Here is a 27,522-nt window from a genome sequence, read left to right on the forward strand (position 1 = left end):
TTCCTGTCCCCCAAAGAGACCCCCAAAGGCATTCATCATTCTCTTTTCCTCCATTTCACCTTCACAACAACCCTGTGAGGCGAGTCGGGCTAAGCGTGTCGGCCTGACTCAAGGTTAACCCGGCCAGTTCCTACCACTGGCCAGAGCTGAAAGTATTCTTTTTTGTCGAATTCTACCGGCTCAAGTGATTTGGAGAGTGGCATCAATGTTGTGTTTGTGGGAAGAATTTAAATAGGCAGAGAGCACCAGGCTTCTAAAAAGAAGGAAACGTTTGCGTAATAAAACAATATAAAATCAATTCCTATGACCAGAAATGAACTCTCCGTAGATACTCTAAGAACAGCAGTGAGGTGTTGCAGCCCTGCATGGATATTGCAGTTGTATGCTGCGCAGAATCCTGTACATAAATCATGACAGAAAAGACAAGTCTGTTGTGGCTAACGGTTCAAATGGTTTATGTGTCGACAAAACGAGGGATAAACTCCATTGTGGGATAACAGGTGTAACGGGCAGAGGTATATTTTTCAAACCTTTGAGAAATGTAGAATTTAATGGGTGAGAAAAAACAGACTTGCCATCCACTATATCATGGGATGCAGAAATAGCAGCCAAGCAGACCTTGACAGATGAGTTAGAAAGACCTCTATCTTTTAGATAAAGGTAAAGGTATCCCCTGTGCAAGCACTGGGTCATGTCTGACCCTTGGGGTGACGCACTCTAGCATTTTCATGGCAGACTCTATACGGGGTGGTTTGCCAGTGCCTTCCCCAGTCATTACCATTTACCCCCCAGCAGCAAGCTGGGTCCTCATTTTACCGACCTCGGAAGGATGGAAGGCTGAGTCAACCTTGAGCCGGCTGCTGGGATCGAACTCCCAGCCTCATGGGCAGAGCTTTCAGACTACATGTCTGCTGCCTAACCACTCTGCGCCACAAGGGACTCTATCTTTTAACTTAGCCAAATAAGAAAAAATCACAGGAAGGGGACATGAACGTGATAAATGGCCCGAGTCCTGAGCCCATGTCATAAATTTATTCCACTTGGTGGCATAGGAGTGTCGCATGGAAGGTCTATGGGCAGCTTCTAAAATTTGATCTACTCTGGCATCATTTATGTGCCCACTCTTTAAGCTGTAAGGTAGAGGGGGGATTGGGATGTAGGGACAGTAGATTGGTCCGATCTGGAAGGTGAAAGAATCTCCCTTGGGATAGGTAGAAGAGGGACGGAAACCAAGTCTTCTGCATCCAAATTGGGTTATACAAATGCACCGAATGTTTTTGCTACTACTCTGTTTATTAAGCTGAATGGCAGGAATGCATAAAACAAGGATGTTACCAGCACGCGTTTTCCTTTGGTTAGGTCTGAAAAGGAAAGGAGAGCATATCTTACCGCAAAGTATTCTAACACATTGATGTGAAGGAATTTCTCTCTTTCTCCCCAGTGAACACTGGTGGAATGGTGAAGGCAGTGTGCCCCCCCCCCAACCTTTGAGAGATGCATCCGTATACAAGGTCAAGTCCTCTCCTTGTATCACTAGGGGAATCCCTCTAGATACTGTATTTGCCGGCATATAAGACGACTGGGCGTATAAGACAACCCCCCAACATTTCCACTCAAAATATAGAGTTTGTTACATGACATTACAGTACTATGGGCCACTATGGGCAGCTATGTCTATCCCAACTGAAGTGCACCCGGCGTATAGGACGACCCCCCCCCCCCCCACACTTGGAGGCATGTTTTTCAGGGGGGAAAAGTAGTCTTATACACCAGCAAATACTTTTAATTGGAAGGGAGGGCCCACCAGGTGAGTCAACGGGAAACTGAAAAAGGCTTCCAGCTGCTAACAAAATGTGGTTTGCACACAGAAAAAACCAGAGCTGGAGCGGCCTGATTCGGAATCTAGCGTAAGGAATGACCACCATAGTGACGCCATGTGCCCTAGCATAGTTTTGATTTGTTGCACAGATTGGGACCTGAACCTAGAGATCTTCAGAGCCAAAGCTGAGAGTTCAGAGACCCTCGCTGGTGGTAAGTATACCATTACATTCCATTCGCTCCATCCAACAAGACACCCATAAACACCAAAGAACGAGATGGAGTAAGGTGCGATTTACCAAAATTAATATTAAATCCTAAGGAACTTAAAAGTGTAAGTGAAATAGAAATGGAAGTGGAAAGTTCTTCTGCAGAGTGGCCAACCAAATGCCAATAATCAAGATAGGGGTATATTTCTACCCCTTGTCTTCTGAGATATGCTACCACAGGGGTAGTCAAACTGCGGCCCTCCAGATGTCCATGGACTACAATTCCCAGAAGCTAGGAATTGTAGTCCATGGACATCTGGAGGGCCGTAGTTTGACTACCCCTGTGCTACCACCACATTAGTGACCTTTGTGAACACTCTAGGAGCGGATGCCAAACCAAATGGGAGAACTGTGAACTCAAAATGGTTTTCCCTTGCACAGGAGTGCAAAATTTTAATGCAGGACGCATTGATGGAAATGTGGAAATAAGCATCCTTAAGGTCCACTTTTGCAAACCTTAAGTCCTCAGATAAAAGGGGAATCAACTTTGAAAGGGAAAGCATGCAAAAACATTTAACTTCAATGAAATCATTAAATGCACGCAAATCTACAATTGGCCTCTTCTCACCATCCTTTTTATTCACTAGAAAATACTTGGGAGTAAAAACCCAGCGAGGTTGGTGTAAAATTACCTGCTAACGGGAATCCCGTATGGTTTGTTATACTGATGGAGATTGGTGATACCAGACTACAAGTCAACTAGCAGATATTTATTTTTGTACGGAGATGGTCCCATCTCATGGGCCAGCAGAAGACGAGAAGCAACAGCTCTATCATCGACAGAGCCTGAATATATTGCTGCAGCAGAAGTGTGCAGAGGTTGAAGAAACTGCAGTTTGGAATATGTGACCCATCACTTGGATGGAGGATAACCAAAGCTGCATCACACTCTCCCCAATAGACAGGGTACATGTATGGGCAAAGCACATAGGAGTGTGGGATCACTTTGCGCGTGATCTCAGAGAATGAGGGGTCATGCAGATGAGGTTGTCCAACCAATTAAAAGACGGCTGATGTCCTGAACAAGCCTTTACCAAAGGGCAGATTGAAGAGCTTGCCTACGAATATTGGACTTTTTGGTTCCTGCATGCAGGTCTGAGAAGCAGAGTTGGAATTCTTGTTCTGCCTCCCTGCATGGACACTCTGAGGCCAGAGTGATGCATGATGGGAGTGTTCCAATTGACAGTTGGCTCCTCACAGTTGGCTGGGTGTGAGACTGAGAGTCAGATAGACTGCGCTCTCTGGAGTCCCCACATGGGAAGGGAGAATGGAAGGGAAGGGCACTCCTGCAGGGCGTTCTTGACTCTTCCGTATGGGAGAGAAGAAGAAAAGCAGGCAGGCCCCAGGGTCAGCTCTCTTGCCTTGGTCAATAAAATATCCGAGGGATCGCAGACTTCCTTCCAACCTGGGGTCTCACAGTGGGCAGATAAACCTGCACTTCGCCTGAAAAGACTTCTTCAGAAAGAGCCCTCGTTCCCCGGAGGCAAAGGCATTTCAAGACTGGGGCTGGGGCCGTGGGAAGAGCATCGGGAAAGGCAGCTGAATCGGCACAGAAGTCTGGAGCCTGCAGTGGGGAAGGCTTATCTGGACAGAAGGAACTCCGATGCTCCTAAAAGCGGGATGGCCTGGTGGGCTGGATAGGCTGCCTCCAGAAAAGGGACGCTAACTCACCTTACTCATGTGGAAGGACTTTGAGGAGCTGTCCGATGACCTCCCAAGCCCTCTCCCGGATGTCTGCTTCCGGGTCGGCCAGGGAGACGGACAGCTTTGCCACCAAGTGCCCGTATTCATCTTGGCCAATGATCTAGAGGGAAGCAGAAAAAGAGGCCTGTCTTGTCCATCCAGAGACAGCACAAGAGCCCTGAACCACTGGGGTCTTCCCCCTCCTGCTTTGAAAAGGACTCTGATCTTGTGGGATAACAATCTGCCCCCATCCAGCCCCCTAAGGCAGCAGTTGTCTCCCAGCCTGGCTGGCATCATTTCTTGTGCAGCCGGGGTGAGATCAGTAAACCTCCTCCAGGGAAGGACATTTGAGCTGCAGAGGGGTTCCCTTGAGGGCCGCTGGTGTTTCTCAGGCTAATTGACCTCCCTGGGTTGTTGCCAGCATGCAGAAAGGAAGCCCACCTAGGCAGCCCTGAGCACTTTGGAGAAGTGGGACAGAAAAGAAAGACGGCCTGAAACCTTCTTCCTGAGAAGCTGCTTTTCTACATGCAGGGATCTTTTCCTAAGGGGGCAGTTGGGAGTCCTCTCTGCCTCCCACATCCCAGAGAGGTAGACTCCCCGGAAAGCACAGCCAACATCTCAAGCAGCCCTCAGATTCCACGAGGGAACAGGACAGGTGCCCAGTGACCCTTCAAATTGGATGGCAGCTCCTTGAGAGTTTTCCCATTAGGGGAGAGGCAAGCCACTTTGCTTCTGCTACTGAAAGCCCAGATTCCGGAATGCGGTCTGAGAGCAGTTAGTGGAGAACGAGCCCCATACGGCAGGCCAGTGGGGGGCGTATGTGCTGACCCAGAGGTGAGCTCCATGCTGAGCTCCCTTTTGCCCATCTGCCTCCCACCTTCCCCAACCAATTACGTCCAGGAGGCTGCAAATGTGGCCAGATGAAGGATCCTCCCTAATCAGACCTCAAAGCAATTGGGGCAGAGCCTCCTCCCTATCCTGCTGCAGTCCCTGTTGAGAAGAGCGACCTGGCATGGGATGGCTGACCCCTCCTCCCATTCAGATGTGCACAGAAAGCCTTGAAGACAACCACTCCCTCTACTGCGGGAAGGAGGCCTCCAGATTTGGCACCCAAAGATGGATCCTGCCTCCTTCACCTCTTTGTTCTGTTCTGGAGGAACACAGCTCTCCCCAAAGTTGCACCTCATCCTCCGGGGATCACAGGACCGGCAGGCGTGTCCGCCATCCTCTTGACAAGTCAGGCTCACTGAACGTACCTGCCTGCGTTCTGGCGTCTGGATTCGGCACCCATAGAGGGACCCTGCCACCTTCACCTCTTCTGGAAGAACTCAGCTCCTCGTCCCAAAGCAGCACCTCGTCCTCCAGATAAGACCGCTGAGCGTTTCTGCCTCAATGTACCGGGCCTGCGGGGTCTGCTCCAATGAGTGGCCCCCCGAGGACCATCCCCAGAGCCCAGGCCACCATAGATCGCCGGACGGTGGGTCCCAGCGGTGGATGGAAATTGCTGGCAGGACAGAAGGGTTGGAATTAGACTCCGTGCTGGAAGAGAGGGCAAACCCCTGGCCCTGCAGGGGCTCTGTCTGAGGCACCCCCACTCCCCCTCAGGCCTGGGACAGGGGGGCTGCAGTGTGAGGGTGAGGGTGGGCAGGGAGATGGCAGTGCAGCTGGTGAAATTCAGGAAGAGCCTCTTTGAGGGAGGCACCACTCCTAGCTGCAGAACAGGGTGCTGCCTTGAGGCGCTTTGCCCGCATCCCGAGGCCAGGCAGGATCAGCAATGGCCTCCGGGAAACTCCTTCTCCTGCCTGCCGTCTCTCCTTTGGGCTGCCTCTGCTGGCCGTCCTGCAGCCCCAGAATTGTTTTCCTCCCCCTCATAGAGCTGGGCACCAGCCAAAAACGTACCTCAGGTCTGCCACGGCCTCCATGGAGAGGGTGAACCTCGGCTCCAAGCCAAGGAAAGATGTGAGCATGATGTCCTTGGGGAGACAAAGGTTCCAGAAAGAGGAAATCAGAGATCCTAGGGCTGAGGCAGGGCTGCTCCTGCCCCCACACCCCTTCCTTCCCCCCCCAGTCCCCCTCCCAGGGACGCTGGGCTCTTAGGCATCCCTGAGACTTGCCCCCGCATCCTGGAAGCAGGAAAACCTCCAGGGGGTGTGAGGGATTTTCCTCTGCCTCTCAGCAAGAGCTTCAGGTCTGCCATGGCCTCCATGCACTGGATCATAGTTGTCTTCACTCCAAGGAATTATTTGAGCATTACGTCCTTGGGGAGACAAAGGTTCCAGAAAGAGATCCTAGGGCTTGTGCAAAGCTGCTCCTGTCTCACACACCGCTTCCCCCCCTTAGTCCCCCTCAGAGGGACCCTGAGTATCACTCACTCTTATTTTCTCCCCAACCGCATCTTTCTGGATGGGAAGCGTTTTCTTTCTTCCCCTCTGTTGGCTGATGCAGACCCCCCTGACCGCCTTTAAGAAGCAGAGGTCCTCTCTTGGGCCCTGGAAGTAGTGAGAGGTAGGCTGTGAGCCTGGCAGGGGGGGACAAGGAGACCCTGCTGCCCGCAAGAGAAGCAGCCATCCCCAGTCAGAGGCCTTCTGTCTGTCTGGATTTGAGCCGGTCCCACTCCTGAGGCGACTCCCTCCTGAAAGTCTCCGCGACCTCCCTGGCCCTCAAGGGCGCATGCCTTGCCCACGGATCCCATCCAGCCTGCCCTGCCAACTTCTGGGCAGTGCCTTGAGGGCCGTCCCAAGGACACGGCATCCTTGGCAGACGGAGGCAAGCTAGAAGCTTCTGTTACTCCAGGAGGTGCTGGTGGGACAGCCGTGGGGTTCCGTAACCCAGGGGATTGGGATGGCGGGGACCCCGTTCCCTTTTCTCTGCAATCTCCTCTTTGCAGAAAGGCAGAAAACTCTCCTGGCCATGGCAGAGCCCCCTGACCGGCTTAAGGAACTGGAGCTCCTGTCTCGGGCCCTGGAAGTGGCGAGAGGGAGGCTCCTGACCCACCCCACTGAACCCCAGGAGGAGAAGCATGTCTCAGTGGCAGACTCTGGCATTTTGGAGAAGAGGGAGGGAGGGAGCTGTGGGGACCAGAGGACCAGTCCTCATCATCCCCCTCCCACAGATGGAGTGGCCCCTCCTCTCTTGCTGGCCTCCACCAGCCATATCCCGCTGGGGGTGGGAGACTTACGTTCAATCCGGGCATCTTGGTGGCAGCCAACAGGTCCCTTTTCAGGGCACATGCCCGGGCTCGGGGGGCAGGCCACCTCACCCGGTTCCAATACAGTAGTTGCTGCGGAAGGAAGGAAAGAAGGAAGCGGCCCCTCAGTCTATGCAACACACCCTCCCCCTGCAGCTATGCCCACCAAGGACACTGCTGCTCTTGAGAAGATCCCCAAAGGGGGCGGGCCCCATGCTTTGAAAAGGGCTCTGATCCTGCCTGTCCCCATCCTGCCCCCTAAGAGGATGGTCCTTTCCCAGCCTGGCTGGTCTCATTTCTTGTGGAGCCGGGGTGAGATCGGCAAACCTCCCCCAGGGAAGGTCCTTTGAGCTGCAGAGGGGTTCGCTTGTGGGCAGTTTGTGTTTCTGAGACTCCTTGTCCTCCCTCTCTGCCCCCCGCATCCAGGAAGGGTAGACTCCATGGAAAGCACAGCCACCGTCTCAAGTGGCCCTCAGATTCCACGAGGGAAGGGGACAGGTGCCCAGCGACCCTTAAAGTTTGGGTGCTCGCATGGCTCCCGGATGGCAGCTCCTTGGGAGTTCTTCCCCCCGGGGAGAGGGAAGCCGCTCTGCTGCTGCTACTGAAAGCTCAGCTTCCGGAAATGGGTTCTAGATCAGCCAGTGGGAAAGCAGCCACATCCAGAAGGTATAGGGGGGTGGGGTCTGCTGACCCAGAGGTGACCCTTCTCCCCACTGGGATCCCTTTTGCTCCCCTTCGCCCATCTGCCTCCCACCCTCCCCAACCACTTACATCCAGGAGTGTGTAAAAGTGGCCTGAGGAGGGATCCTCCGTGATCACACCCTACAGCATCCTATGCAGGGCCTCTTCGCCGTCCTCCTGCAGTGCCTGATGGGAAGAGCGATCTGGAATGGGATGGCTGACTTCCCGCTAGGCCTGCCCAGAAAGCCTTGAAGATCACCACACCCTCTCCAGTGGGAAGGAGGCCTCTGGATTCGGCACCCAAAAAGGCACCCTTCCTCCTTCACCTTTCCTGGAGGAACACAGCTCTCCCCAAAAGTTCCCCTCATCCTCCAGAGAAGACCAGAACCCTGGGTGTGCCTGCCACCCTCTTGAAAAGTCAGGTGGTGCTCAACATACCTGGCCTGCGGGGTCTGCTCCAATGGGTGGCCCCCCGAGGACCATCCCCAGAGCCCAGGCTATAATTTACTCCCGGATGTTGGGCGCCAGGGGCGGATAGAATCTGCTGGCAGGATAGAAGGGATTAGACTCTGTACTGGAAGGCAGGGTGATCCCCCAGCCCTGGCTGGGACAGAGGGGCTGCAGCATGAGGCTGAGGGGGATGGCGGTGCAGCTGGTGAACGTCAGGGAGAGCCTCTGGGAGGGAGGCACCGCTCCTAGCTGGAGAACAGGGTGCTGCCCTGAGGCGCTCTGCCCGCATCTCCCTGAGACCAGGCAGGAAGCAGAATTGTCTCCTTCCCCCTCATACGGCTGGGCACCAAGGTTCCCCCAGCCAAAATCATACCTCAGGTCTGCCACGGCCTCCATGCAGAGGATCATCCTCGGCTCCAGCCCCATTAAGGATCTGAGCATGATGTCCTTGGGGAGACAAAGGTTCCAGAAAGAGGGCATCAGAGATCCTCGGGCTCAGGCCTCGTGAGGGAATGGACATTGCGCTGGGCCTTGTGCCTCATGGGCTTTACCTGTTCCATGGTGGCCAGGAAATCTGCTATAACACGCACCACACCCGTTTTGGTGCGCCTCCTGCAGGCAGCTGTAGCTGGGGAGGAAGGACCCGATTAATACCCGGAAAGATCCCGCTTTCCTTCCCCCTTCCAAGGTGGCTTCCAAGGTTCCAAAAAGAGGACATTAGAGCTCCTTGGGCTGGGGCAGGGCTGCTCCTGCCTCACACACCACTCCCCCCCCCCCAGTTCCCCTCACAGGGACCCTGGGTCTCACTCTTATTTTTTCCCTGAATTCGTCTTTCTGGGAGGGAAGAGTGGTCTTCCTTCCCCTCCGTTGGCTCTGGCAGACCCCCCTGAATGCCTTCAGGAACTGGAGCATCTGTCTCAGACCCTGGAAGTGCCAAGTAGGCCCGAGAGAGAAGCAGCCTTCTGCAGTCAGAGGCTAGACATGAGCTGGTCCTGCTCCTGAGGAGGCTCCCTCCAGAAAGTCTCCACTGCTTCCCTGGTCCACAGAGTGCATGGCTTGCCCACGGATCCCATTCAGCCTGCACTGGCGGCTCCTGGGTAGTGCCTTAAGGGATGTCCCAAGGACACAGCATCCTTTGCAGACCGAGGCAGGCTAGAAGATCCTGCCCCTCCAAGAGGTGCTCGTAGGACAGCTGTGGGGTTTAGTAACCCAGGGGACTGGGATGGCGGGGACTCAGCTCCCTTTTCTGAAACCACCCGTTGGGGGCAGCTGCCAGCCAGTGCGGGATCCATGTGCACGGCCTCCCTAGCTCCCCAGCCTTTCCCAAGACTGCCTGGCCAGCACCACAGACGGGTCTCCATACCTCAGCTGCCAAGGTGAGGTGGGAATAGCTCTCCCTCCAGGGTCGCTCTGGGTCCTCCTCCCAGGAAATTGTCTTCTTGCTCTGGCCTGAAAGGAAGACAGCAGGAGGAGCTCAAACAGACTTGCCCTGCACAGAACAGCTGAGCTTCCTCCTGGCCTGGGGGTGTCTCTTGTCTCTCCCCCTGGGCTTTGCTCCGATACCTTTGAGAGGGACTGTCCTGGCCCTCTGTTGTCTCCCCCTCTGGCATCGGTGGAGGGCTGGGGCCATGGGGACAAGTGGAAAGAGCATCGGGAAAGGCAGCTGAATTGGCACAGATGTCTGGAGGCCGCGGTGGGGAAGGCTAATCTGCACAGAAAGAACTCCAAAGCTCTTAAGGGAGGGGGACCCCAGAAAAGGGACCCTAACTCACCCTGTTCCTTTTGTTGGAGTTTCAAAAACTGTCTGAAGACCCCCTGGCCTTTTCCTGGACCTCTGCTTCTGGGTCAGCCAGGGAGACGGACAGCTTCGCCACCAAGTGTCCAAATTCATTTTTGCTGATGATCTAGAGGGAAGCAGAAGAAGAGGCCTGTCTTGTCCATCCAGAGACAGCACAGGAGCCCTGAACCACTGTGGTCTTCCTCTTCCTGACCCTCCCCACTGACCCTGGGGATGACCTTAGAGGAGAAGGAAGACTGTCCCAGTGGCAGACACTCTAGAAGTTCGGGGAAGAGCCAGGTAGGCAGGGAGGGAGCTGTGGAGACCAGAGGACTAGTCCTCATCCTCTCCCTCCCAGAGATGGAGCGGTCCCTCCTCTCTTGCTGGCCTCCACCAGCCATATCCCGCGGGGGGTGGAGGACTTACCTTCAAGCTGGGCATCTTCATGGCATCCAAGAGGACGTCCCTCATCAGAGCAGCTGCCCAGGCTCTGGGGGCAGGCCACCTGACACGATGCCAGTAAAATAGTTGCTGTGGAAGGAAGCACCCCCTCAGTCTACGCACTCCGGGCCAGGGCATGGTACTCAACGCACCCTCCCCTACCAGGCTCTGCCCACGAAGGACTCCGCTGCTCTTCAGAAAGATCCCTAGAGGAGGACCCATGCTTTGAAAAGGGCTCTGATCCTGTGAGATAGCTGCCTGCCCCCATCCTGCCCCCTAAGGGAACAGTCGTCTCCCAGCCAGGCTGGCCTTGGTTCTAATGGAGCCAGGGTGAGATCAGCAAACCTCCCCCAAGGAAGGTCATTAGAGCTGCAGAGGGGTTCGCGTGTGGGCAGCTGGTGTTTCTCAGGCTCACTGACCTCCCTCTCAGCCATCTGCTTCTTGGAGAGTTAGATTCCACGGAAAGCATAGCCACCATTTCAAGTGGCCCTCAGATTCCAAGTTCGGGTGCTTGCATGGCTCCCGGATGGCAGCTCCTTGGGAGTTCTTCCCCCAGGGGAGAGGCAAGCCATTCTTCTGCTGCTACTGAAAGTCAACTTCCAGAATTGGGTTCTAGAACAGCCAGTGGGGAAGGACCCCCCCATCTTGCAGCCTGGCGGCCTTACTGTCAGTCATCTGTTAGGCAGAAGGGAAAAGCTTTGCCCCCTCAAAAAGAAAGCAAGTCTATTCTCTCAGACTCTCTTGCATTGCTCACTGAAGGAAAAGCCTCCCTCCCCTCAGTCAGGGGCTGTTAGAGACTTCCTTTACAGCAGGCCTGAAGGGAAGGGGGGATGCGGAATCCTTAGCAAGGGCAGCAATTGGCCCTGGGGGAGGGGAGGTTCCACCAATAGAAGTCTTCGGAACATTGTATGTTGTTGGAAGTATGAATCACATTTTCTGTATAAGATACAATACGATACGAAGATCTATGAACTGATTTCTATTCTAAACCTCTATGTTGAACAAGTTGAAGTTGAGAGTCACAAAAGTTCCCCTCTTCCCTGAGATTAAGTGACAGGAATGAGGATCTCATTGCCACAAGGACTTGGTGAGGGTTCAGGCGGTAGCAGCACATGTCGAAATGGTGGGTGCAGCCAAGCAGCCTGGGTCTCCCCGAATATCTGCTAAGAAGGCCTCTACCCTTGTCTAGACTAGCGATCCCCAACCTGTGGGCTGCGGACCACATGTGGTCCGACTAATTGGAGGTGGGCCCCGAAGGACGCCTTCTCTCCCCCCCCCGGCCCTTTACTTCATCCCCCCCAGCCCTTTACAACACACTTTGGGTGTCATTGTCTCCCATCACTCCCAGATGGGACTATCTTGTTGCAGAGAAACAAGCTCAGGGTTCCCATTGATTTCTCATTGTCATGAGTTAAAATTTCCATGAAAATAAAATGTTCCTTATGTTCATTGTTGTGGCATGTCTGTATCTTATTTTCAAGGGATGTTTAAACATTACCATAGCGACCAGAGAGCGTTAGGGCAGTGGTTGAGAGTAGAGGAGTAAACGCCCCCCCCCACACCGGGTCTTAGTAAAAGGCGTTGAGTGGTCCCCGGTGTTGAGTGGTCCCCGGTGATAAAAAGGTTGGGGACCACTGGTTTAGACTACCTTCCCAGAGATGGTTTTGTTTGCCTGCCTTTAGAAAAGGGTGTTTTTTGGGTGGGGTGGGGAGGCTGGTGCATGGTGTAGCGGTTAAGCCCAAGTTATGTTGGGGTTAAGAGTGATGGCCTCTCCAGATTAGAGTCTAATCAGATTAGAGTCTAATCTAGAGAACCCGGTTTGAATGCCCACTCCCCCCCTCACAGGGTGTCTGTTGTTAGGAGAGGAAGGGAAATGTAAGCCAATTGGAGACTTCTTGAAAAGCTCTTCCTCACATTACAGCTGACCTATGACTGCATATTTTCAAGGGAAGAGACGTTCAGTTACTGTTTGACATTGCCTGCCTCTGCATAGCAACCTTGGTATTCTTTGGCGGTCTCCCATCCACATATCAACCAGGACCGACTCTACTTAGCTTTCAAGATCAGCCTGAGCTATGCAGGCCAGGGCAAACAGGGCCATACTTCTCTCTTCCCCCACTTTAAATGGGGGAAGCTGTTGACTGAGTTTGCCAGGCTTTTGAGTTCCCCTGGATGTAGTTTGAGGATTGAACATTTTTTGTTTGGCTTTTAAATGTTACGTGGTTATGTATCAAATTAGTTTTGAGAGCCCATAAGACTTGTGGAAGGTGATGGATATCAAGTAACAATTTTAAAATAAAGATAATATTTGTGAGAAGGTAGCCCTGCAGGTAAATCTGAAGCTTTTTGCTTTCGTGCCCTAAGTGGCTGGGCCGGACTTGATGCTCCTCCAGTGCCAGGTCCCAAGCACCTGTCCCTGCCTAAAAACTTCCTCCTGCCCACCTGTCAGGTCCGCCCTTTCTAGATGGCAAACCATGGGCTTTACAAGCCTGTAATCCCTGTTGTTTTAATCGCTTCAAAATGAATCTGGCTTTTATTACCGGTTGAGCTGGTGCCCAGATAAAGAACCTGCTCGGTGGCATTGAGACATAAAATCCCGCAGGTGACATGTTTACTAGGCAGGAGTTTTAACCCAAGAGATTTTACAGCCGGCTTTGGCAGTTTCCAAACTGTGCTCCAAAGAACCTTGGAAGGTCAGGGAAACGGAACGTCAGATCAGTCGTGGCACGCAACCCCTGCCTCCCCCCCCCCGGAAAGATGGCTCCCCAGTTTCCTCTTGCGATGCCTTTGTTTCAACTTGGAAGAAAAAGCCCTGTCCCTTTCATAGAGAACGTGTGGAAATGAGCCCCGAAACAGGGTTGGCGGCTCTGGGTTGAGGGATAAACGTTCTATGTAAACATTCTAAAATGTTTTATGTAAACCGCCCAGAGCTGTAGGGAAGGGCGGTATAAAAATCTAAATAAATAAATAAATAAATAAATAACTGGAGATTTGGGTTATGGAGCCCAGGGAGAATGGTGTTTGGAGAGGGGAAAGACCTCAGCTAGGAATGCCAGTCCGCAGATGGGACCCTGAAATCCCCAGGGGTTATAGGTCATCTCCAGACAATAGAGACGAGTTCCCCGGGAGAAAAGAGCTTCTTTGGGGGGTGGACTCCATAACATGCTCCAATGAGATCCCTCCCCTCCCCAACACTACCCGCAGTGTCTTCAGGTATTTCCCAAACCAGAGCTGATAACCCTAAACTCAGCAGGGTACAATGCCACAGTGGAAACAAAAACCAATAAGTATCCAGGTCCTGATGGCAACAGAGCTGAGAGTTCGTAGGGAACTCAAATGTGAGATGCTTAATCTACTAATACGGATCTGCTGCATCACCAAAATTGGGCACTGTGATGGAAGACTGGAGACCAGCAATGTTATGTTGATTTTATAAAATGCAGACCAGTTAGCCTAACGTTTGTCCAAGGCAAATCAGTACAAACTGTCATTAAAGGCGGAATTATTAGGCTCATAGGGGAACAGAAGTATGTTCATAGGAAAATCACAGCATAATTTCCACAAAGAGAAATCCTGCCTCACCAGCCTTTCGGAGTTCTTTGAGAAAGGGAACAAGCGTGTTGACAATGGTGATCTTGTAGACCAAGGATGGCCGAACTGTGGCTCTCCAGATGTCTGTGTACTACAATTCCCATAAGCATGCTACATGCTGGCAGGGCCTCGTGGGAATTGTAGTCCATGGAGATCTGGAGAGCCAGTCTGGCCACCCCTGCTGTAGATATTATATACTTGACCTTTCATTAGGCTTTTGACAAGGTACCCCACCAAAGACTCATGAGAAAGCCAAGCAGTCATGGAATATCAAGATAGGTCTTCTTAGGGAGTAAAAATTATTTAAATTACAGGAAGAACAGGCTTAAGCCATGGCCAATAAAGCTGTATCACTGAAAGGAAGAGGTGGGAATGGAGGGAAGTAAGGTGTGCCGTCCCACAAGGATCGGGGCAGGTGCTTTTTAAGTGGTTCATAAGTGATTGGGAAGTTGGTGTGATGGATGCAGTGGCTAGTTTTTGCAGATGACGAAATTTTTCAGGATGGAAAAATCCAAGGCTGACTATGAAGAGCTCCAGAAATTGGGTGAGAGGACAAAAATGTGGCAAATGAAATTCAAAGTACGTAAGTATAAAGTGATGCACAAAAGGACAAATAATCCTGACTTCAAGTAAATGCTGCTAGGATAGGAGTTTGCTGGGACTGAAAGAGAAAGATTCATAGAATCACAAAGTTAGAAGGAGCCCCCTACTCAATAGCCCAAGACTGCATTGGCCTTCTTTACCACCACATCGCACTGTCTGCTCATATTTAGCTTACAGTCCACAAATACCCCAAGATCTCGTTCACACACACACTGCTGCCCAGAAGACTCATCTCCCATCCACTATGCCTGCTTCTCTTTTTTGTGACCCTGATGTAGAGCTCTGCACTTCCCATTATTGAATTGCACCTTGTTCTCATTGGCCCACTTTTCCTGCAAATTCAGATCTTGTTGAACTCTAAATCTTCTGGGGTGTTTGCTCCTCTTCGCAAGAAGCCTTGGTATTATAGTGAATAGTTCAATTAAAGTGTCAATCTAGCATGCCACAGCAGTGGGGGAAAATCACTGTTGGGGATTAATAGGAAAGGGACTGAAAATAAATCAGCCCATATTAGCCTTGGCCCCTGCCTGGTGGAATGAGCTCCCATAAGAACTGAGGGTCCTGATAGCCAGCTTGGTGAGTGGCTAGGAGCGCTGACTTCTAATCTGGCAAGCCTGGTTTGATTCCCCACTCCCCCACATGAAGCAAGCTGGGTAACCTTGGACTTGCTACAGCACTGATAGAACTGCTCTCACCAAGCAGTAATAGTAGGGCTCTCTCAGCCTCGCCTCCCTCACAGGGTGTCTGTTGTGGGGAGAGGAAGGGGATGGCAAATGTAGGCCACTTTGGAACTTCTGGTAGAGAAAGCGGCATATAAGAACCACTGACGGAACTAATGCTGTTCTGCAGGGCCTGCAAGACGGAGCTCTTCCTCCAGACATTTGGTTGAGGCTGGGTGGAAGGAAGATCTTAGCCCCTCCTTCGATATGTCCAACGATATTATCCCCCAGATATATGGCGGGGGGGGGGGCAGAGACAGACAGACAGACAGACAGACAGAGAGTGCAGAACTTGCTGTGAAGGCTCCTTTGCAGTAATGGAAAGCTTTTATGTTTGCTTCACTCTTTTCCAATGGAGTGTTTCCTTGTGGCTGTGGGCCTGGGTTGGGCCTTCCTGGGAGAGGGCCTGGGGCTGCCACAGGCACAGAAGACGGAAGTACTCCATAAGAAAACCCCAGCTGTAACACAAAAAAGCTGAGCTGTGTAAACAAGTGTGTACACTCGACCAAACGGACAGGCTGGATAGGCTGTTTTAACTCGCTTTACGCCAAGAGCGGCCTTTGTGCTGCACGCCTATCGGTTTCCGGATTACTCAGGAGGGCCCAGATTACTTTCACGTAGCCCAAAGGTCATCTTTTCACTGACATCACTGTGCATGATGTTGACACTGGAAGAGCCGCTCCCTTGCCAGTGAGTGGTATTGGATGCCGGTTGTCTGACTTTAAGGCCTCTTTCCAAAGGTCCCCCTCTCCCCTGCATGGTTTCTCTCTTTTTCTTCCTGAAGTCCACTACTTTGGCTGCATTTCTAGAGATTGGGGTCTGGTAATGGGAGCTGAAAATCCCCATTTCTTTTCAGACGAGAGGAGGAAAGCGGCCAGTCAGACCCGCAGGCCTCATTGGGAGATCAGCTTTGAGCATGCTGTATACATTGGGAAGCAGCCTAAAATAGTAGCCAGCTTCTGTGCTATGGTTGCCAACTCTGGGTTGGGAAAGAACTGGAGACGTTTGGGGATGGAGAGACCTCAGTGGAGCTTAATGCCTTAATCTACCCTCCAACGCTGCCGTTTACTCCAAGTGACCTGATCTCTGTTGTCTGAAATTATGTGGGGAGACTCCAGGCCCAGCTGGAGATTGGCAACCCTAGCGGTGGCCAAACTATGGCTCTCCAAAAGTCCATGAACTCCCCAGCTGGCAGGGGTTCATGGGAACTGTAGCTCATGGATATCTGGAGAGCCAGTTTGGCCATCCCTGCTCAAAGAAAGGGGCATGTGGGAAATGTCTGCTCTCCTGCTTGGGGTTCATTATTATTCATTTCCTTGATTTATATCCCACCATTCTCCCCTAAGCAAGACCCAATGCAGCTTACATTGTTCTCCTCTCCTCTGGTTTATCTGCACAACAGCCCTATAAGGCAGGACAGCCTGAGAGTTTATGACTGGCATGAGGTCACCCAGCAAGCTGCCATCGCCCAAGTTGGGAATTGGACTGGATTTCCCAGTTCCCAGCCTGACACTGAGAACAGAACACCATGCTGCCACTTGGTGTTGTGGTTAAGAGGGGCAGTGGCCTTTAATCAGGAGAGCAGCTCTGAGAGAAATGCCTCCTCCTTCTCCACATGCAGTCGGCTGAGTGACATTGACCTTGGGCCAGTGACAGTTGTCTTGGAGCTCTCTCAGCCCCACCAACCTCACAGATGTCTGCTGTGGGGAGAGGAAGGGAAGGAGTTTGTAAGCCGCTTTGAGACTCCTTTGTGTAGTGAAAAGCAGGGTCTTAGAAATCCAGTTCTTCTTCAAGTCTGTCATGTTGCCTTTTAAACGAAGGGAGCAGAGTGTGAAAGAGCCAGGATGGGGCCCTACCCCCTTTCCCCATCTTGATGCTTTCCATTGCACCCTTTGAGTATTGACAGGTGTAGTATCCTCTTCAAGGAGAACATGGCTTTGCTGTGGAAACAGGCTGCACCAATTCCCAGAGCCAGATCAAGAAGGGTAGCCATACTAGTCTGTCTGTAACAGCAGAAAAGAGCCAGTCCAAGAGCACCGGAAAGACTAAACACTGGTGTCAGGATATGTGCTTTCACGACTCCCTGAGCAGTGACTCACAAAAACCCATACCCTGCCATGAATGTTGCTAGTCCCAGAGCCAGCATCATGTTCCACCACATTCTGATGCCACAAGCAAATGGTGCTCAGGCTGTGCATACTGGAAAAGCCACCTGGGCACCCCAGTTGAAGAGGGATGTAGGCAAAATGGAGCGTGTCCAGAGGAGGGCAACAAAGATGGTGAGGGGTTTGGAGACCAAGACGTATGAGGAAAGGTTGGGGGAGCTTGGTCTGTTTAGCCTGGAGAGGAGACGACTGAGCGGGGATTTGATAACCATCTTCAAGCATTTAATAGGACGCCATGTAGAGGATGGAGCAGAGTTGTTCTCTCTTGCCCCAGAGGGACGGACCAGAACCAATGGGATGAAATTAATTCAAAAGAAATTCCATCTAAACATCAGGAAGAAATTCCTGACAGAGCAGTTTCTCAGTGGAACAGGCTTCCTCGGGAGGTGGTGGGTTCTCCATCTTTGGAAAAATTTTCAACAGAGGCTGGATAACCATCTGACAGAGAGGCTGATTCTGTGAAGGCTCAAGGGAGAGCAGGTTACAGTGGATGAGCGATAGGGTTGTGAGTGTCCTGCATAATGCAGGGGGTTGGACTAGATGACCCAGGAGATCCCTTCCAATACTATGATTCTATGTTGCCAGGATGTAATTCAAACCCGGGCTTCCGTTCATCCATTCCTGCTTCAGCTAGCCCTCTTGCTGCTCCTCCAAAAGATATATATTTCTTGGAACATTCCCTGTGTGTAGAAATGTGTTGCATTTCCATGCTCGGTCTCTTTGTCTTTTTCCCTTCCCTCCCTATGTTTGCATAAGGACCAGGTTTCTTTGTTTCCCACTTCCTCACCTGTGCTTGACTTTGGAACAGCACTCCAATGTGGAAAGAACCAGGGCCCTTTGTGCAAGAAGAGACTCTAGGTGGGGAATGAGTAACAGGAAGAGAGAAAAACAGAGAGCCAGTTTTTATGCAAATTTCTGTGCCATAAAAGCACCAAGGGGACAATGTTATCTCGGGGCAGGAGACCGTTTTCTTTTGAGTAACAGTCCCCGGCTGAAATAGTACCAACCTGTGGCTTTTTATAAGCCTCAGTATCGGTCATGGGAGGACTGCGGGGGAGTTGAATTGCCTCATTATCTTATACGGATAGTCATGCAAGGGTTCCCGTGTCATTTTTAATAGCTGCATGTCAGGCACGCATTTGACCAGCACAGCTTTTCTGGTTCTGGGCAGGCAAGAGAACAGGCAGTGACCTTGGAAGTTCCAGATTTTCTGCCATGAACTCGCAAAACACTCACCCCATCCAAGCTTGGATGGGTGTTGGGTGCACAGTGGGTGGCGGGGCAGGGCGTGTAGCATACAGCAGGGGTGGCCAAACTATGGCTCTCCAGATGTCCATGGACTACAATTCCCATGAGCCCCTGCCAGGTATCCATGATGGTGAAGCTTGCCAGGGGATGGGGTCCCCTGTGTTCTGTGCCCCCTCTATTGGCACCTAATTTTCTTGCATTTTGCACTAGGAGTGACCAAGCCGTGGCAAACCAGAAGCCATGGAGGAAGGGTTTCCTGCTTCTGGGTGGGGACTGGAGTTCTCTCTAGATTACAATTGCCCTCTAGACCAGCGGTCCCGGCCCATGGATCAGTCAGTACCAGGCTGCGGCCGCTCCTTGTCCTCCTCCCTGGCTGCCGCCTTGGGGGCTGCCCTGCCACTCTGCTGCCAGCTCACCTTTGGTGCTCTCCGGCGGCCGCCATGGCTAGGGCTCCCCTAGGCGTGGCACTGCGCAGATGCTGCTGGCAGTGCTCCCTAGCGGGTGGCAGGAAATCAGGGGCACCGGTGGGAAAGCAAGTGGAGCAGGGGCTCAGGCGGCAGCGGCGACATCCCTTGGCAAAAGACTACCATCCCCCTGGGCCTCAGTAAAACTGTCAAGCATTGACCGGTCCCCGGTGATAAAAAGGTTGGGGACCACTGCTCTAGACTACAGTACCCTTGGACAAAATACCTGCTTTGGTGTAGGGTAGCAAGACATCTGTATCTGACGAAGTGAGCAGTGACTCACAAAAGCTCATATCTGAATACATATTTCATAGTTTTTACGGTGCTACGGGAGGGCTAGGGATACCAGTTCCCAGGTGGGACCTGGGGATCCTGTGGAATTATAGCTCATCGCCACACTAAAAGGATGAGTTTTCCTGATGGAGAAAATGGCTTCTATGGATACTCCACAATACTCCACTAAGGTCCCTCCTTGCCCCAAACCCTACCCACTTCCAGCTCCACCACCAAAGTTTTGTGTTTTCCCAACCCAGAGCTGGCAACATTATACAGGACTCTGGATCCTTTCTGCTTTTATAGACAGACTAAGATGGCTTCCCATCTTGATCTGTGCTTAGGGGGGTGAACTCTATGGCATTACACCCCGCTGAGGCCTTGCCACTCCCCAAATCCTGCCCTCCCCTCGCTCCATTTCCAAATCTTCAAGTATTTCCCAACCTGGAGTTGGTATCTGTATGGAGAGGGAATAATGCATGGGGAAAGCCCCCCCCCCCCAAGATGTGCAAAGGTTTGGAGTTGGCTCTTTTAGCAAACTTGACCCAACTTCAAATATCAGAGGGAAAACTGGCTGGCGTGGAATCTCCTTTTTGCATTCATCGCTAATCCAATGCTGGAGTTTTTGGTGCAATTTCTTCCATCAGCCAGCATTTTACTTTCCCCTCGACCAAAGGATTTTTGAACAGCTTTTTAATTAAAAAAATTAAAAGGTATACGGGTATAGAAATGCAGTGCTAGGGCAAATCCCATAGTTTTTTAGGCCTCCTTCATCTGATAGTTGTTTCCTAAGGAACCACCTTTCTGTGTGTAGCTCCTACCCTCAAAACTGAGATGATGTTCTCAGAAACTGAGAGAAACTATCAATTACCTCCCCTGCACTATTATCATAGTGGAATTGCTCCCTGCAGCAGGACTGCAAATGAATTTGGTGGGCCCCACGGTTTTAGGTTGAACATTCTGGTTATTGACAAGCAACTAAACGTCAGTATTGTTCCCTAGGGAAATTCATCAGAAATATTACCATTAAATTCACTCTTTTTATCACCTGCATATAAAGGCCACAGAAATAACAACAGCAAAAAACCTGGGAATACCAACAATGAACTGGAGAAAAACACACAGACCTGGCAAGGGCGAGTACATAAATTTAAGTCCAGTAGCAGCTTCAAGACCAACAATGTTTTTGTGAGAGAGAATCAAAGCTCTCTTTGGTTATTGTGGGTTTTCTGGACTGTGTGGTATGCTCTGGTAGTTTTAGTGCCTGAAGTCTCAACGGTAACTGCAGCTGGCATCTTCAGAAGACACGGAAAGTTGGAAAAGTGTGGACAATTTCTGAGCATTTTATCTACTTCTTGAGCGGGGGGCAGGTTGTATTCCTGTCTTAAGTGGCATTTGCCCAGGGGATGGACTGAAACTAGGAAGTGCTTTTCCTGTATCTTGGTGGAGTTTGTTAGCAAGTCCATTAGGAAGTATTTTTCTAGTGTCTGGGTGGAGGTCATTAGCAAGTCCACTGGATGTATTTTTCTGTGTCCGAGTGGAGTTCATTAGCAAGTCTATTAGGAAGCATTTTCTTATGTCTTGGTGGAGTTCATTAGCAAGTCCATTAGTCAAGGTCTCGCTTGTCATATCTGCTGAAGTGTTGAAAGGTGTTTCTAGTGTCCCATGGTTTTTTAAAAAAAATTCTGGTGTCTTTTAGGGCTGGCAGTCAGGTTTTATTAATTTCCAGACAGCTTTTTTATTGAAACTATCAGTGTTTGTGAATTTCAATAGCTTTAACAGCGTTTTTGACAGTCAAAAGACTATGCTCTGAAAATCTAGCTGGTGCCACTGGACTTGAGCCTAGTCATTCCACTACAGACTAACATGGCTTAAACTTCAAAGTCAGCCATGAACTCCACACCTGTCTGGAGCAATCTGCATTGTAGGCCTGCTGAAGGCTGCATTTTCTTGTATCCGTCATGTTGATTTCAGCACGTTTCCCCTCTGCCTGGACAAGTCCTTCTCCAAGCCCCGGAGCCCCCCTTGCCCTTCCTGCACTCTCTTCCCTGATAGCACTGTGAGTCAGTCTATGAGTCAGCACAGCCCCAGTAACCTTTTCCCAGAAGGGTAAGCAGCGGCTCCTGGGGTGTGGCAGCAGGCAGGTGCTTTGGAAAAAGACTGGAGGAGAGTGACTGGGGGCTGAGCGAGGGGGATTGGCTGCCCCTGGCTTCTGTTGCAATCTTTCCTTCTCTTGCCAAGTAACATCACAAATGAACTCTTTGTAGGTGTGACTGTACCCCACGGAGCAAGTAGGAGCATATCAAACCTCTTCTTGGGGCTGTGACTTCCAAACCACACTGTCAAATAAATCCTTGTCTCTCCCCAAAGCAGGCTCCTGAGTCTATGGATCCATGCTGCTTTGGAGAAGTGCCGCAGGGCAATTTAAGTGTGGCTTGGAACCTCAAAGAATCCCACTTTCAGATTCCTCAGCCAGGTGGTGCATACCCAAAAGCTCCCCAGTGGGAAACCAGCCAGCATTTTGTTCTCTAGTGTTGGAGGCCTTCCGTTTTCTCCCCCACTCCATCCCCAAGTAAGTTAGTGACTTATGGAGCTGTTGCGGATCAGGATGAGGCTCTTGTGCTTTATCTGGTGTACCCACAATAAAATTTACTGGCCCAACTTCTACCAATTATCAATTATTTTATAATTTAACTGCATTTTAAATTGCTGCTATCGTGATCTCTAATAAGATAGAAAGGCAGCATAAAGATGTTTTCAATAAATAAAAATAAAATCAAAGTTGTAATGGAGCTGCCTCGGATGGCATGCTGCCCTCACTAAGTCTCTTAACAAGCTGATACTTGGTTTTGATCTGCCATATTGCATATGGATTGAAATTCCCTGACAAGGCGGTAGGACTGAATTGATTGTGGTCTAAATCAGTGGTCCGCAACCTTTTTTGGGTTGCGGACCCGGGGGGGGGGGGGGGGAAGGGTGAATCTGTAAATATTTGTTAAAATTGGACTGTGAAGCTGAGCAGGTCAAGGTTTGCATGGTGAAGTGGATGCAGAATTTTGGTGACATTTCCTTTGATGTGCCGGGGCAGCTTTGGTCTAAGAACGATACATTTAAAAAATGGCAATTGAGGAAGTGATATAAAATCTTTTATAAATAGTATCTGTCCTCTAAAGGTATAAGCAGAATGATGAGTCAGTTGGATGGTTTCTTGGAGATGCTTTGATACTGTTGGTTCCTATCTTTCATATGTGGTGGTCTTGTAAGAAAGTTAAGAGTGTGCCTGATTAAAATACATGAGATAGAGGATAGTGGAGTTCAAATTTCCATTGGATCCAAAATGCATGTTGTTAAGTACTTTTCCGATAAATTTACCTGTGTCTGCGAGATACTTTTTCTTCTGTGCGACGACCATGGGTAGACTTCTAGTTGCCTTGAGATGGAAGTGGCAAGTATTGCACGAGTTGGACGTATAGCTGGCGAAACTCACCAATTTAGTGAACAGGCCACCAGAATGCTGGGATTTCTTTCTTGAATTTGTTGCTAAAAATGCAGTAAATGTAAGATTAATACTTTATTTTTCTTTTCTTTCCTTTTATTATAAACTAATAGCATCTATTAACATGTAAATACCTGGCTGTTTCTGAGATTTTGGTTCCCCCCCCCCACCTGCTTCCAATTCTACTGGTGATTTCTATACAGATGGTAGGAAGTGGTTCATTTTTACGCTTAAAAGGTATGCAGTCCTCAGACAATGGACTCTGCTACTGCAATGACTCATGTTTGGTGGTTGCTGAAATGGGCTTTGGAATTGCAATAGAATCTGCGTCATAGAACAATATCCCATGATTCCTGTCTGGCGTCTCCAGGTTAGGAAATTTCACCTTCAAGGGTAGGGCGTGCAAATATACCACACAAGGCGAAGTATGAGATAATTTCCAGTATTACCATTTAGAAAAGAAGAAATACATTTATTCTCCTTGTGAATAATTTAAAATTTTAATTCATTTTAAAATTTTGCACACTGAATATGTGGGAAGAATTGCAAATCTTTGCTGCTACTCCCAAGCAAGTATGGGAGAATGTTTTCTCTCCCCAAGCATGTATGCACACATACCCACACAGAAAACCTTTTTTTTTTTTTGGGGGGGGGGAGGAAATCAATTTCCTAAGTGTTTTCTGTGGATGTCCCAGTTTGATGAACGATTTCATCTTATGGCAATCCTATGAATTAATGACCTCTAAACTGCCCTAGTGTTAAGAGCCTTGCATTGGTCTTGCAAACTGAAGGTTGGGTCTTTCTCTTTCCTGGCTGCCTTCCACCCTTCCTGGCTTCGTTGTCTTCTTCTTCAGTGATTCTTGGATGCTCAGAATGAGATCAAAGCACAAGAGCCTCAGTTGAGTCCTTGTAGCTTTCTAGGGAGAAGTCAGGGTTAATTTGATCTGTGTCTATTTAGTGCCATCAAGCAACTTCTGATTTAGGGCAATCCTATGAATTATTGCCCTCCAAAATGTCCTAGTATTCACAATCATTCTCAGGTCTTGCAGACTGAGGGGGGCTGTGGCTCCCAGATGGAGTCAGTCTATATCAGGTCGGGTCTTTCTGTTTTCCTGTTGCCTTCCTCTTTTCCTGGCATTATTGTATTTTCCAGTGAGACTCCTGGCTCCTTAGGATGTTACCTTGGCAAACTGGGTGTTGGAGGGGAGACAGACTGCATCACTGTTTGTGAATGGCTAACAACAGTGAGTGAGTGAGTGAGTGAGTGAGTGAGTGAGTGAGTTGCCCAGTTGATGAGACTTCAGGAAAAGTAGTATGGATAGAGTGGAGTCATTCTAAGGACAGGTTTATAGGAAGATGCCAATTCTACAGTCAACGGTGCACTGAACTACATTACCTGATGGACAGCATACAGCCTTATAGGGTTATTGTAAAAGATCATACATACAGTTTAGTTAGTTGTACAATGATTATTCATGAACTGTTATTTTAACTGGTCAGTGAGGTTTGTATAATGTATTGTACCACGTATTTTAATGGGATTTATTACATTTTTATCCTATTTCACTGGTTAGATTTTTTTTCAATATCTGGTTATTAGAAGGCAGTTTTGTGTGAAGTATATACAGAACAATACTGTGCGATGCGAAAAGAATAAACTTTTACCATCTGTCACTGCTTAACAAGTACTGGGTATGACTCTGAACTAGAGGTCAGCTTTCTCAAGGGCTTGCTGAGTAACTGGAACTACTCAGCTTAGTTTCTAAGTTATCTCTATTTTTTTTTTGGTGTGGTTGGCATCGCTTTTGAATGTGCCACACATATTGATGGTGTTACATGAAATCTGTTACTCTCCTGCCTTGAAAACTCCATGGGGTTGGACTTTACATACACCATGGATGTCTTGGTCAAATAAATGAAAATATTCTTGCTCCCCCATAGAATTTTTTTTCGAAGGGGGGGGGGGGGTTAGAAGCATACACTCTGTGCAAAGCTGGCCAATGGTGCCATCTAGTGGCCAAAAAAAACAGTTTCCAATGTGGAAGGTTCATAAGGCTGTGCACAACTTGCCCACAAGCCTTCCACTGCACTTTGGAAGTTTCAGTCTCTGTGCTTAAGCCTTGAGATTGCAGATCAGGGATTCCTGACCTGGGTTCTAGGAAACTCAGGGTTACACAGCCTTTCCCAGAATTCTGCATTGCCACTAACATCACTAGACATCACTGGAGCCCAATTCCAATGGCTCTACAGGCCTAGTCTCTTTCTACACAATGGAAACGGTAAATGATCTATCATGTGATAGGCTGGCTCCCGCATCTTATTTCCATGGCCACTTCTTTGAACGGGCATGTCACCACTTCCAGAGTTCCTCAAAGCCTGGAATTTTTTTCAATTCTTCCACAGTCAAAATACTGAACAAGCCTGGTAGATGACAGGCACTCTGCTGTAAAGGTAAAGGTATCCCCTGTGCAAGCACCGAGTCATGTCTGACCCTTGGGGTGACGCCCTCTAGCGTTTTCATGGCAGACTCAATACGGGGTGGTTTGCCAGTGCCTTCCCCAGTCATTACCGTTTACCCCCCAGCAAGCTGGGTACTCATTTTACCGACCTCGGAAGGATGGAAGGCTGAGTCAACCTTGAGCCGGCTGCTGGGATCGAACTCCCAACCTCATGAGCAAAGCTTTCAGGCGGCTGCCTTACCACTCTGCGCCACAAGAGGCTCTCTCTGCTGTACAACTGGGCATATTTGGAGCACCCCAGAGAAAGACAAGGCCCATGGGAGTTAGAGAACCTGCTGGGAGGATGAGGCAGGCTTCTGGGGCATTCATGAGATGTGGAGGCTGTCAGCTATTACTGCATGATTTCTACTGCCCCTGCCAAATGGAGGGGAGCACTCAGGGATGTGGCAGAACCACAGCTGGCCATTGGAATGCGGTATTTTCAGGGTCTCTTACTTCATATACATCAATAACAGATTTAAAGGGGAAAACAACATTCTCTCAGCCCCTTTTGAAAATGCACTGAGCTTGTACTAGGTGACACACTACAATACTCCCCAAGGGACACTGAGCAGTAACTTATCCCCAAACCACTGCTCTGGGGGGGGGGGGGAACTGCATAATTATGGATGCCTTGAGCAACTATTAAGGAAGGATGGGGTACAAGTATAGGGACAGCTAGGTGGACACACAACAGAGGCAGCTGATGAGGCATGTAGAAGACCATTAGAAAAATTAATTTATTACATATACAAAATATGTAAAACTCAGACCTCCAAGCAGACTGAGGTATATGTGTTCCAGTTCCCAGACAATGCCCTTTATATAGTGTCTTAAGACAGCTGCTTCTGTTTCAGATCCACATTCCTAGATCCTCTCCAGCTTTGGAAACATGCTAATTTGAAAAGAAAGCATTAGATGATCTTGCTGTGTAGAATGGGGCCCTTGCAACGCCTTGCAAGTGTGGGGCCTTCCCCACGAATGCAGGAAGCATGGCAGAGTATCATATGTCATCAAAAATTTGCCTGTGAGATCTTCCATCTAAGTTCCCCCTTACCATGCTCCTTGATTGGCCCTACAAGGCACGCATGTGTTCTGCTGTGGATTTCAATCTCCTTCCTCCATCTTTCTCCCTTTCTGGGTTATAAGATCTGTACAGTCCATCCATGCTTGTTCCACACTGGTCCAACCTCAAAGGCTGGCGTAGCTGGTGACAACCTGTTCCAGAGTGGTAAAACAGTCCAAAAAGTCTTCCTCTTCTATCCCAAACTTGGTGTACTGATGAACATAAGCCCTGGGCAGAACAAAAAGAATGGTACGTAAACGGAAAACTTTAGACAAGGATTACAAACAGTCATGTTGAAAGCAGTAGATTTTAGATAGCTGTGGCAAACTTGTCCCACTGGATTTGGTTGGTGAAGGTGGTGGAAAGAGTCATCAAGTCACAGTTGACTTGTGGTGATCCTGAATGGTTTTCAGAGGAAGAAGGGCTGATTATCAAGTGCTGGGAAGCAGTCAGCAGGCAACATCTGTGTGCAGGTGATGCCGGGTTACATGGTCTGATCTGACCTGGCTACCCTTAGGTTTTTACAACAACAACAACAACAACAAGTGTGTCATCTAGTCACAGCTGACTCAGAGTGACCCTAGGGCTTTCAGGGCACTAGAAGAATAATTGGTTTTCGTACCCCACATTTTACTACTTGGAATCTCAAAAGTGGCTTATAATTGCCTTCCCTTCCTCTCCCAACAGACACCCAGTAAGGTAGGTGGGGCTGAGGGAACTTTAATAGAACTGCTCTGAGAGAACAGCTCTAACAGGACTATGACTAGCCCAAGGTCACCCAGATGATTGAAGGTGGAGGAGTGGGGAATCAAACCCGGCTCTCCAGGTTAGAGGCCGTTGTTCTTAACAGGACACAAGCTGGCTCCTGAGAAACAAAGGTGGCTTGCCACTACCCACCTCTGTTTAGTAACCCCAGATTTCTATGACAGTCTCACATCCAAGTCCTAACCATGGCTAAGGACTTAGCTTAGTTTCCAAGGGCTGACGAGATCAGTCCATTCAGGTCAGAGCATGTTCAGTTGGACCCAGCAATCATTCTAGCAGGATTTGAGCCAAGAATTCTGTATTTTTGCTCCTTCTGGGTGCCTGAACA

General features: G+C 49.8%; 1 protein-coding gene across 13 annotated transcripts in view; it reads right to left on the reverse strand.

Moving 5' to 3' along the window:
- Positions 1-231: 231 nt before the first annotated feature.
- TUBD1 (tubulin delta 1) overlaps positions 232-27,522 on the reverse strand; it is a 42,413-nt gene continuing 15,122 nt past the window's right edge. For 4 of the 13 annotated variants that reach the window (XR_013226869.1, XR_013226874.1, XR_013226873.1 and 1 more), the window contains 12 exons: positions 26,421-26,657; positions 22,742-22,909; positions 10,292-10,396; positions 9,861-9,992; positions 9,452-9,537; positions 8,077-8,716; positions 7,729-7,824; positions 6,949-7,050; positions 5,670-6,259; positions 5,027-5,274; positions 3,759-3,891; positions 235-1,361 (listed from right to left, as the gene is read on the reverse strand). Coding sequence is in view for 1 of the 13 variants with exons in the window: in XM_077312481.1 (XP_077168596.1) it covers positions 26,555-26,657 (103 nt within the window). In the remaining 12 variants the exon portion in view is untranslated. Of the gene's footprint in view, positions 1,362-3,758; positions 3,892-5,026; positions 5,275-5,669; positions 6,260-6,948; positions 7,051-7,728; positions 7,825-8,076; positions 8,717-9,451; positions 9,538-9,651; positions 9,993-10,291; positions 10,397-19,835; positions 22,910-26,089; positions 26,658-27,522 lie in introns of those variants that run through there. The other 9 variants (XR_013226872.1, XR_013226870.1, XR_013226868.1 and 6 more) reach the window with 9 other exon arrangements.

The sequence above is a fragment of the Paroedura picta genome, chromosome 15, assembly GCF_049243985.1.
Source record: "Paroedura picta isolate Pp20150507F chromosome 15, Ppicta_v3.0, whole genome shotgun sequence".
NCBI classification, from domain to species: domain Eukaryota; kingdom Metazoa; phylum Chordata; class Lepidosauria; order Squamata; family Gekkonidae; genus Paroedura; species Paroedura picta.